Source organism: Balearica regulorum, chromosome Z (assembly GCF_011004875.1).
Source record: "Balearica regulorum gibbericeps isolate bBalReg1 chromosome Z, bBalReg1.pri, whole genome shotgun sequence".
Classification (NCBI taxonomy): domain Eukaryota; kingdom Metazoa; phylum Chordata; class Aves; order Gruiformes; family Gruidae; genus Balearica; species Balearica regulorum.
In genome coordinates, this window is record NC_046220.1 from 60,891,516 (window position 1) to 60,904,583 (window position 13,068).

A 13,068-nucleotide genomic window follows, 5' to 3' on the forward strand; every position below is an offset into this window, starting at 1 on the left:
ATTCTTATTGTAATTGCATTGTTCTAATCCTGTATTATAAAGGCAGCTGCTTGCCTATCATTTGTACTTTCCTCGTTAATCCTGACTCAGTGAATTAACCTTTAATTACAGCCGTTAAAATTGAAATGAGCCTCTTGTCTGGCTGGGGCTGCCCCCTTCCAGTGCATGAGACTGATGAAAATTTTTAGGGTCAATGAATATGTCCCATGTCATGTCTGATAGATGCTAAAGATGTGAGGAGGTAAATGTTACCTTAGAAAGATGTGGCTGAAATTTTTAAGAGCTAGGTTTTATTGACAAAATAAAACAAAAATACAACTTAGGTTACCCCTCTCTTCTGTCTGAGTTACATAGCATAACACACATACAGACACTCTGTTTTACGTGCATTACCACACCACATATTTAAAGAATAACTTACGGAATCATCATCCTGCATTACACATGCTTGTTTTTAAACACCTAACACCAACTCTATTTACAGCAGTCCTATTTTAAGGAGCATAATATAGGTATTTTTCATGTTGGAAAGAAAAAGAAGCATTACTTCAAATTCTCTCATAGTTCTAAGTATTTAATTATCAAAAAAGTTCGATTAGTTTTAAGGACAGTACTGACTTTTAACAGAAGGCAAAAAAAGATCAAGGGTCTCCTCAAATCCTCACAGCAACTTATCTAAAGGAGTTTCTTTTTTGCAATACCCTCCCTCCAATTTAATTTCTATTTTATAAAAAGGATCTTAATATTGTAATTGCACTTTACTATGCAATTTTAGCACTTTTATTTTTAAATACAATATTTGAATATTGGTTTAATCTTTCTCACTCCAAGATAACAAAACAGCAAAATAGCATTGAATCAGGAGCACTACTGTAATCAAAGACCTAGTCACTCAGAACACGATTTAATTACTATACAACTTGCTAACTAATTATACATTATATTTATGTAGTTATACATTGTATGTAATTCATAACATAGATATATAAAATATATAAAGTATACATTATATATAAAAGCATAAATTAAAAATGCAATCTGGAAAGTATCTAGTACTAAACCACACAATAATCAACTAAATCAATGAGATTATTCATAGTTATAATATAATATAATATACCTCTCAGACTGGGCATACTATTATTTGGGCCAGTGTCTTGTATCAGAAACTTGTTTCTGACTCAGAAGATCATGTTTGAACTTCCAAATTAAATTCTCTGATTTATTTAAAAGAAAAGAAGTTCAAGGTTCTTAAGTGTAGAGCTTGTTAAGTATTAACGCATTCAATAAACATAAGACAGGTATTTTTAAAGGCTTGAAAACTAACAAACATCACAAGTATTGATAAATAGATTTTTAACTAAACAATAAAGGAGAAATGACACTTTACAAAATAATGTCATAACTGGGTTTTTTTCAAGCTATCATTTTTAAAATCATGTAGATGCTATTTCTGAAAAATCTGAAATTATAACTTTCAAATATCTGATGTAACATGAATATTATGTTACCAATTTAAGAACACTCTCTTATACAACAGATTTATATAAACCCAGAAAAATAAGTATGCAGGAGGTCTTTGTTTCATTCCTTCTTCTGTCTTGGCAATGGTTAATATCTGCTGATGAGCAGCTACGTTCATTTGTAGATATCCAAGTGCTTTCCCAAGGTGAGTAAGCATCATTATCCTCATTTTTCACATGGAAAACTAAAAGATTAAGTTACTCCCTGCAGATCACACAGCAAGTAGTAAGCCAAAAATAGAACTCATTTTCCATATGTAACACCCAGTTCTGTATCCACTGGACCACACTGCCTTCCCACAAGCATCAGTCACACCTAATCAGCTGCACAGCTGAATTTTGGGCAGCACTCAGAGAAAGTTGCTTTTTAACTATTAAATTAAGACTACACCTTTTCATTTGCTTCATAGGTACAAACTTTCATAGGCTCCCTACAAACATGTGATATTTGTAAAAAGTGGTTGCAATTAAGTCTTATGCTGTTGCAGAGCACAGAGTAGGGGGAAATACAGACAACACAGATACTTTAAACTGTTCTACATGGAAAAAACACCATCTTAAGAAATGAAGCTGGAGAGAAAACTATGCAGAAGTCCAAAAACATCTCTGCTCAATGTGCAAGTGTGGTCAACAATGCAAAGAAGTTATAAGCACACACATGGATAGGATACACGCAGACTATCTTGTGGCACACTGTCCCCTTCAACTCCCTTCAACAAACCTTCCCAAATTCAATCTTTATATAAAAAGATGGGCTTCCGAAGAAATATAATGAAAATATTTAATGCATAGGAAAAAGCTGTCCTGCAATTAGACACCAAAAGGGTAAGACATTTCTTCTAGAAAGCTGAAAAACAAGGGGGCAGATGGCAAAATATAAAAAATAGTAAAATGATATCAAGGATACCATAAGCCTGTGTTATCCTAATACAAAACCACAACAACATCTGATAAAAGGGAAGGTGTGGCTAACATTGAAAAGTGATTTAAAAGAAACATCTTTTGTCTGAGTAAAAAAAAAATAATTTAGAAATGTCCTGAGAGGGACTGGATATATTTAAATATAAAACTAGTTACTTAAGAAACAGTGGTAGTTGATCAAAATCTTTACGAGAACATGGAGCACCAGAGTACCAAGAATCAAGTCAAGCCATCGCATGCAGTCCACCGCTATCATAATTGATTGCACTACATCTCTTTCATGACATTAACAAGTTAATGTTTCTTCTGATACAGCCATTCCTGAGGTAAGAACTCAGACTACAGCTTATATGGATGATAAATTATCTAGTTATAGAATAAATACTGCTAACAAAGCTTTGAAGAAATAAAACTCATGAAGTTGAGTGTACACCAATAGCTATTTGGAAGAACTACTATTCATTTCTCTACTGTAGGACTTCGCAAATTCTTTAGCACCTCATGCTAACCTTTCCTGCAAGCTGCATATCAGACTAGAACCATGACATAATCCATTACTGCAATCCTTGTGTTCCTGGTACTTCTAAGAAAAGATTCTTCACAAAGGAGAAGAACATACTTCAAAGTCAGTTCTAACTGACTTGCTATAGTGGAATTAGAAACAACCTAAATGGACAAAGCAACCTAAATAATAAGAAAGTTTTCCACTGTAAAGACTATGTCAACGACTAAAATAAAAGACCATTTAAGGTGTTCTCCTATTCTGAAAATATCTCTAGTTGAATATTGAGGGAATTCATATTTACTGTTTCTCAAGGAATTCTGTAAGTGTGCTCAATTTGAAATTAAATGTATTTATCATCTGGTTTGACAGGTCTGCAGCTCGACCTTGACTTTTGTCAAAAGCTATTATTTCTGCTCTATGCATCACCACTCTAAAGAAGTTCTCAAAGTGGATCTCAGTCAAAAGTTCTCTAGAAGACATGAGACAGAAAACAAGATGATTTACGCCTCCCTTCCTACAGAGTTTCTGTGGAACCCCAAGTAGTAGGAAACAACAAAAAACATATCATTAGTAATAACTACTATCAAGAGAATACACTGGCCATGCTGAATAAAACTTTAGTAAGTAAAGTGGTACCACTTCTACAATTATACCATAATTCCATATGCACAATAACTAATGACAACAGTAAATTTTTGCATCAAATATTTTTATAAGTACATCCTCACTACAACAAGGGTTTTCCCGTCTTTTGCTACATGCTTTTGTCATGAACTTCTCTTACTGACCCTTGACTTTCCCCCCAAATTATCCTCTATTTGGGGCATGGGAAACAATCTTCTCCCCTCAAATCCTACTCAACTCAGCCCACAATTCCACACACTTTTTGCCCCATCCAACTGCTGCTACCATCAGAGCTCACATCCAGCTGTCAATTCTCCCTTGCACTAACACTGTTCTGAATTGTAACAAATTTATTGCTACCAAAGCAGTATTTCCTTCTCACTAATTTTATTTTTTAAAGTATGTGCCATTTTTACCAGTTAATTACCATATGCAGCATACTTAGGGCTCTATACATTTAGGAGAGCAGTTGCTTGTACATTTTTACCATCTAAAAACTTAATGAGAAACGAACAGGTGGTTTAGCTTTTTTTCTCATCAGATGTGTGATGGCTAGGAACAGATGATCACTCCCCTCTTCAACTTCTCTGCAATACCATAGGTCTCCTCTTCCTCCTGTCACCATTCCTGCCCAAAATATTACTTCCTGCAGCAGGTTATAACCCTCCCTGTCCTTATGACATTCATGAGTTTTGCTTTCAATTCCCTCTTCTCTCACTTTATAACCTCCCTTTAGAGGACAACACCCATTTCCAGCGTTTCCAGATAACCGCTTTACACTGAGTGTGCAGCTTTCTCTCACCTCCTGTTTCACTGCATCTTCACGTATCCATCTAAAACTCAATTAACTCCAAATCCAGAGTTTCCCCAAGCACTTAGGTCTCACTTCTCTTGCATGCACACCCCGAAAAGCCCTATGGTAGCTTCTAGTGACCTCAGTTACCTAGTGCAGTTGAAGCTGGACGGCATGTACCATGGCAGAAGCATGCACAAGGATTTAGCATGTTTTGCATCTGGTTGGAAGAAAGTTATCCATAAATTACCAGAGAATTTTGGTTTTCCTGAAACAAACTATAATATGCATGTGTGCATGAGGGGGAAATACGCTATATGTAAACATGAATCATAAAAACAAATGAGCCGCAGGACAAAGCATCAGGTTGTATACTGTAGTTTGCATTCAAGGATATTTTGATTTTGTAGTTTTCGAGACCCATACCATTACCATAAAGCCATTCTTGTATTTATGCTTTCTACAATGTTCAGCAGCTATGAATTTGGAGTTCTAAGTTTTCTAAAAGCTGTATCCAATTACAGTGCCGAACGATTTGAATAATAGACTGCCTGACATATTCCAAGATAAGTGGCTGCTACATTTCTTTGATATTAGGGTCATATACTGTACTTATCTATTTTTACTCCATGCTCTCCATTGCCTAGTAATAAATTAATTTCTCACTGTTAGTTTGGCATGTGCCCTACAGTTAAATTCATTTTCATTCCCATTGAAGGAAGAAAAAGTTTTCTGAAGTATAACAACTATCCTCCTTATTTTTAGAATTAGTCATCACAGATTAAATTCAAAATACCATTTTAAGTGGGACATTCCCACATCAAGTCTTAAAAGCTGTTTTTATGTTTTAATTTCTAGAAAATTACCTGATGATGCTGAACAACATAACAATAGTTATTTAACTACTTGCATGCCAGACTTTTTATAGTATATGTACATCATTTGAAAGAACAGTCTTTAACCTTAGCTTTTAATTTTTGTTGCTTCCTGATGCACAAAACTCAGCAAAGGACCTCATGTACATCTGCAATTATTATCGACGCCAATGAGAGTTGAGCTTAGATCTGAAAACAGAATACAGCCTAAAACATGTAATCACTACCCAGGCCGCAACAATTAGTTCTTACGTGATTTGGGTTGTTTCCAGAGCAGGGAATATTAGGAAACGTTCCAGCTTCTTTGCTGGTTACATGTTTTACCAGGAACTCAGCAAAACCAAGACAGAAGCATTTTGCAGAACCAACTGCTTCACACAGAACTTCTTCCACTGTTTAGCCTACACCTTCTAGCTCTGTCTATCCAACATCTCTATTCCATTGCAGCTACCTTCTGAATAATGGGGAGAAGCAATTTAGCAATAATGGCACTCACGAGGAAAGCAAGCATGAATGTGGGACTGGAACATGTGTACTTGTACTGTAGATGATGAAAGGACTAAAGACATTGGCAAACAGGGGGTGTTCTCAAGCACCTGACATTACTGATTGCTATCTTTAACCTACCCTCAAAGATGATTACTCTGAAGTAAAGCAAAGACACCAGAGTCAGTCTAAGCTAACCCAGAGCCAGGAAAACAGATGATTGCATCTGTTTTGAGCTGTCAAAGCCATAAAGGATGGCAAAGAAGCAATGGTGGCATTGCAATCACAGGAATAACAACACAGGTGTGGTGAAATGCGGGCTGGCCACCTAACGCTGCACACTGCACTGCAAAGTAACATGCAAGAGAACTTCTGGCATTTTCAGACTGCGTTATGTGAACAAATACACATAAGGTAAAGTGACTGCACATCCACAGATTGTTACTGCTCTGCTTGAAATTTAAATGGCATCACAATTTTCTTAGATAAGGCTAATATCCAACATGTTGTCTGAAATTCTACCTTTTCAACACCAAATTTTAAAGCCTGTAAACATGAAACTGAATCATTAGCTAAGATCTTTTATTTCTTCAGTCAAAGCATTCATGCACTTTCTTTATGTAAGAAGTATTTGATTTTGTAAATGTATTGTTCCCAAAGCCAGCACAAAGTACTTTACCAGCAATTATTAAAATTGCAATGTAGGCTTTATATACCAGCATCATTAGAAACAAGGCTAGGCTAAAAAATGTATGTGCCTCTGGTATTTTTTCTGGTGACTCCAGTTCTTATTAAATGGCAAATTTAAATTGGACACACAAAGGACTAAAAAAAAAATTAAAAAAATCAAAAAAACAAAACCAAAAAAAGAACATAAACTACTACAAACTACTATGCTTTCCCCCAACAAAGGGATGCCCTCTACCTCCATGACTTTGCTAACCTTAATTATACCTATAGTTTTGAGATTCCCTAATGGAAAGTGCTACAAAGCAGAAAGCACTAACAAAATGAATCATGACACATACTGATACACCACTGATTGTAAATCTATACCCTTTTTATTTGCACCCAGGGGCTGTACTTCGTATACTCATGAAAAATTACTTCCAAGTGGCAAAATGTCATAATTGGAGGCATGTATGGTAAACAAAGAGGCTGAGGATTAACAGGTATGTGATTTTCTTGTAATTTATTTTTGATACTGTAGCAACTACATTATTTGAAAGATTTGTATAGTTTGGATACTTAATTTGTGAATTAAAGTTTCCCTGAGGCAGAAAAAAAGACAGAATGAAAAAGAAGGTTAAAAATCCTTGAAGGCATCCTTCCCAGACAAAAAATATTCATACTTTTCTCCACATTTCAGAATGTAATTATTATAGATCAAAAAAAGCTGCCAGACTTGCATGTAAACTAGAATTTCATACAAGACTTTTGTAGTTGAAAATCACTTTAATGACTGCCTCAAAAACACGTGAAATGCTTCAATTAAGACACCCCCCCCTACAGCCACGCCTCCACACACCCCACTTTTTTAAAGGCTACTTACATCAATGACTGATGAACTTGACAGACTTAATCCCTCTAAGTCTGCTGTTAAACTTGGGGACAAAACCGCTGGTGTAGGAACTGCCACAGGAGTTGTCACAGGACAGACTAGAAGTAAAAAGGCAATTGATGCTTTAAAAAAAATTAGAATATTGGGAAGAACAATGAGCTATTTTCATTACATGTAAAAGGTTTTACATCTTGATCTAATTATTTTATCGTTGTATATATGTTTCTTAATAGCAGATTATTTTTTCAGACATATAGCCCCAATACTCAAATGATGAAAATATAAATAAAACTGATTGATGTATAGACCACATGTTATTTACACTAAAAATATTTTGTCCTCCTTTCCCATTTTTAATTCTATTTTATCCTTCAGTCTGATCCATACTATACGGCACATTTTCATTTACAAGTTACGAACAACAACATAGATACTAATGCATTTCTAACATGTGTTGCACCTATAAAAGTAAAGTTGAGGAATGGCATTAGAAAGCATAGCCAAAAACCAGTGCCAGCTACCCTACCCTTCCAAGATGACATTTTAATCTCTTGTTCAAAACCGTGATTTTCAGTATCTTATTATAGAACCACAATTGGTTCAGAGGTTGCACAGATATTGTACAAATAGCATCCACTGGCACCTGAGAAAATAAGCCCAGTTTAACAGAAAACAGGTCCAGACATACAAAACTTCTCAAAATAAATGTTTTACATACCCATACATTCTAAATTTTGAAACTACTTCTTAGTTCCAAAATAAACAAAATCAGAAATTGTAATAATTTTGCTTAAAAATTAGTTGATAGTCTAAGCAATTATTTTTTTGTCAGGAAGTTGGTAGAATAAATGCAAAGAATCAATGTTTCAGACATTTAAAATTCATTGAATTAACTGAATTGAATTTATGCCATGGGAAAAATGAGGCTTTAATCGAGATACTTACAATCATCTAAATCTAAGAGAAACACATCTTGTTTATTTGGAGCTTTTCTATCTTGTACTGGTTTTTCTTCTTTCTGTCAAAATACATGAATATTTCATCTTTTACCATATTAGCAAAAGAAAAGTCTTTAATACTTTTTTAAAGCAAAGCATATTTTCTCTGCTGTAAAAGAAAAACGTATCCATTTTCAAGGCTCGGCATTCAAAGAATTCACCAAGTGAGAAAGATTTCTTCGTACAAGTAAGTTGAACCTAAACTCCACATTTGAGTTACATATACTCCATTGAAGTCCATTTTTTTGTTTAATATTAATAGTAGTTGCTACTCAAAGAAAACTTTTGATGACAAATCAGATACTTCTGTTCAGACTATTAAAATAGAGATAGTGGTATTTTTTTTTAAAGACAAAATATTTGGATACTAACATTTCTGTTACCATATGAAAACCAAGACAAAATCCATTCAATGAGAAAGTAGTGTTATTTGCATTTATACAGGAATATGGAATCCTGTACCTTCATCTACTGGGACTTTACTTAATTGCTGGACAAATAACAAAAAGTTGATTTTTGTCACAAATAAAGTTTTAATTTTAAGCCTTAAGATGAGCTCTAATCATGAGGATTGGCATACTTTAAGTAAAGAGTAGAGCACTAATAGAGTAATCTCAGTGACTCGGCAAACACAATATTTCAACAAAATCTGTTTCAATACAGCTAAATATAAAGTTCTAAACTGTCGGTCATACCTACAGAACATATCTAGACAGCGATGATTTAGGACAGAATTTAGTGTGTCACAGCTCAATATGGACTCCCAATAGGATGGTTTAGTAAAAAGGATTGATCTTTGGATGTAGCCAGAACCTGGACATGTATCCTGCTGGATGCTCATCAGACAGTTTGTCATCATGCTGTTCCTACCCACTCAAGCATCCTTCATCTGGATCGGCTGAAGAACTTCTGCCTTTACTCTCTCTGGCTCAGTTGCAGGACAGAAGGCTTTGTCGTTCTTCCAGAGAATTTGTCAACTGCCTTTAGAACTTAAGACACTGGTCACTACAAAAGGTATTGCAAGTAATTTAAACATAGTCTTTGCAGCAGTCACACTTCTGTGAACCTTTTAGTTTACCAGTTTCCTCTTCAACAGGACATGACAGCCAAATGCATATATATATATTATTCTTTTATCTTTTCTAATAAATTAACAGGTCTAAATAAATCAGTAAAACTCTGTATGCCCATCTGGGCCTCCATTTCTCAAGCATTACTTGCAAGCTGTCACAGTCTCTTCAGGTACTCAGGATACAAATTCCTACAGGAGCTTGGAGTCCTCTCAGAAACTCAGCAGCTAGAATCACTTTCTTTGACTATCACCACAGAATAAAATGACTCCTATTTTCTAAAGGTGTATTCCCTTTCTTCTAGTCTCTCAATGATCACTTGTAACCTAACAACAATAATGCCAAGCCTATTTTTTTTTTCCAATTTTGGGAGAAATTCCACAGTTCCCTCTAAAGAACATTGAAGAAATTAGCTCACGTTCTTGCTATTTGAAGCTGTTGATGTCAATGACTACCAGGCTTGACCTGAGCCAAAATGACATTGACCATCTTTTTCTTCAAATAAACCCATAGCTCAAACAGATAGTAGCCATTCATGTGATCAATAACACATGTACTGTAGATATTCTGGGAGCAGAACAATCTTGTGGACAGAGAAGAATGGAAGCCAGTATTTTTAAAATTATTTTTAAATCAACATACTTCAATGGTCCTTATCACTATGTTATTTGAGTGTTCTACTATCGCTGATTTATCTGAAACACAAAACTTCTCTGGACAAAGGAAATATTACATAATATCTTTAAAAAATGGTGCTAATTATTCCATTCCTTATATGCGTTGTCCAGAATTACTGAGGGACTCTGCTGCAGAACCCATTCTCTTGAGTTCCATTCTCGTCACAACTACCAGGCTTCATTTTTGTCTTCCAGTGTGATTATTGGCAAGTCATTAATCTTCTTTTGGCTATGCTTTTTTTTTTTTCAAATCTGTGAAATAGGATGAATAGTGTGTTTTATAAGCTACAGGTTCTACCTGAATTACTCACATCTATGAAGTGTCAGAGAAACAATTTCTTGACAATTCTTTTAATGAATTCCAAATCTTTTTGTAGCACCATTTGGTGAATATTTAGCCCTGAATCAGGGGTTTAGATGTTATCTGCAGCATTTTTACTATAAACCATGCATCACAATGTTTTTGCTAAACTACAAATTCTTCAGACACCGCAACATACTAAAAAAAATGGTTAAACAAAATGCAAATATATTTTAAAAAGAAACCCTCAATTTCTGAACTGTTTCATGCCCTACCCCCACTTATCCGTAAGATACAGTTCTATCTTCAACTGAGTAAGGTTCAAAGGTTATTTGTAGCTAGAGTTCCGTATTTGCTAATTATTCTAGTAGAGATGGGATTTCTCCATTTCCTTTTATTATGCAGCCAATTAAAGTCTATAAAAAGTAGCTCACTCACATGAGAGGCTATAGCACAAGGATGAGAATTTTTGAATATGCTTCAGTTCTGCCAATGGCAGCATTGCTGGGTCAAGATGTTTAAAAAAATTAGGAGTCAGAGCCAAGAAATCCTCTTACTGTTAATTTGTTTACTGAAGACAATTAAGATAGGACATTCTATGTCACAAATAACACCAATAGTATGCTTCAATTTTTTTTCCCTGTTATTTATTTTTCCATTCTAAAGTAGTTACTAAGTACATATCAGAAAGCTTGATATGTAATTTTATAAGATAAAATGCAATTCTGTACTGATATTATTTTGAATCCACTATGCAATTGATTTTTGAAAATGGGGAGAAAATCCTTCAAGAGAATTTAATTGTTATACTTCAAAATAAAATAAAATAGTCCTAAGATAAGCCACAAGTACAGAATCATTACATCAAGGTATTGGATGGTAAGAAAAACTTCCCACGCTTTATCAGAATACTGTACTTTAAAAAAAACCTCAAACAACTCCCCCCCCCCCCCCAAACCTACCATCTGGGAAATGTAAAATCAGAAGCTAACTAAATCAAGATAAAGCTAATGTTGAAGTATGATCACATCTTATTTTCTACTTCAGTCAAGTGTGTCAAGCTTAAGTAAATACTCAACTACTTATATGTGTGTGTATGTATGCTATACATACACGTAAACACACAAATATTTTCATATTTATACATATATTGCTATATATGGGTATATGTATTAATTGTGTGCAATTCTGTACAAAACACCAAAGAAATCTATTTACATGGGTCTTGTCTATCACAAACATGATTATTTTTAATTTGTTTTTTCCAGGAAAAGAAAATTGATTGGCTTTCTAGGAATAATAAATAGCCAATGACTGCAACAAACACTACCAACAGATATTTCTACTGAATGAAAAAAGCTTTGCATTTCAAATCAAGACAATAAAAAGGCTCTGATGTGCCTGGCATTTCTCCATAACATAATTTTTCGTCTTTTTTCTTAAAACTATGTCTACAATATAACCCAAACAGTTTCCTACCAAGAGAGCCCACTAGGGGAAAAGCAGAATACTAAACAAAGAAGTTAAGCTATATTCCATCAAACATTTCTCCATTTGCAATTCATCTTGGTAATAGAGATAGAACCTGGTAAATGCATATAGGACTTGAAGCAGGAGATTTCTCTTGCTCAATGCATAATTCATGTGCTCCGCCTGCAAAGTGTGTAAAATGAGAATTTCACACCGCAGCATGAGCCATGGAGCTGCAGAGAAAAGGCAGATGAAATCATATTTTGCTGTGTGAATTTTATGTCTTATCCTCCCAATATTTATACAAAACCATCATTGACAATCCAAATGCATTGACAGATCACCCACTGTTTCCATTGTGTTAGCACTTGAAAAGAGATCAGGCAGAAAGATAGACAATTTGTTTTTGTATATTTTTTAAATAGTGGATCAGGTTTTTAACAGCTGAGTGACTGTATTATACTTGTATAAGGAGGTCAACAGTAGCTGATTTTAAAATCCCACTGTAGAGACATCTACTTACACATGCATCATCCTCAAATCTGCATTTTAGCTCTACAGTATTTATGCTTACAGTATAATATGTATCTGAACACCTCAAACTATCCATATTTCAAAATGATATAAAACACTGCAGTACAAGAGAGTGAGCTCTCTATTCACTGCAGCTCAATTACAGTGAACACAACAGCTTTTTCAAAATGATTCTTCAAGAGAAAAAATATGAAAGCATTAATAATATATTCAGGAAAAATAATCCAAAGTTTCTGTAACCTATTTTAATGCTAGTAAATTCATGGATGTATTCATAAATTAACCTCCTATGTGAGTGTAAGCAAACCTTTTTTATTATGAAAATTCTGCTGATCGTGGCGATCGAACCCACAAAACATACAGAATGGTAAACACCACCCAAAACATCAGCTATGTAACATAGTTCATAATGTGTGTCAAACTGAGAAACTGTAAAAGTAGAGCCTACTAACTATTCTTCTTATCAGTATTTATTTCAGAAAATCTTTTCAATTTTATTTAAAAGGAAAGGAAATCCTAATGAATCATCTCCCCATATACACTGACCAAATTAAGAATGCCCTGTAGCAGAATAATATAAGCAATGGCTTTTCCAATAAAAATCTATCAGAAAAAAACCATGCATTTCTAAGAACTTGGTTGAAACCATCTGTTTCCTGGGTGGCCTGAAGTCACGTAGGAAGCAGAAAAATTCCAAGATTTTCCTCGAAATAAAATTAACATGGGTGGT

General features: G+C 34.5%; 1 protein-coding gene across 2 annotated transcripts in view; it reads right to left on the bottom strand.

Moving 5' to 3' along the window:
* Positions 1–13,068, bottom strand: part of AP3B1 (adaptor related protein complex 3 subunit beta 1) — a 171,415-nt gene that overhangs the window by 50,344 nt on the left and 108,003 nt on the right. For both annotated transcript variants that reach the window (XM_075740554.1, XM_075740553.1), the window contains exons 21-22: positions 8,234–8,306; positions 7,280–7,386 (exon numbers count right to left, since the gene is read on the bottom strand). In XM_075740554.1, coding sequence (XP_075596669.1) covers positions 7,280–7,386; positions 8,234–8,306 — 180 coding nt within the window. The remainder of the gene's footprint in view (positions 1–7,279; positions 7,387–8,233; positions 8,307–13,068) is intronic.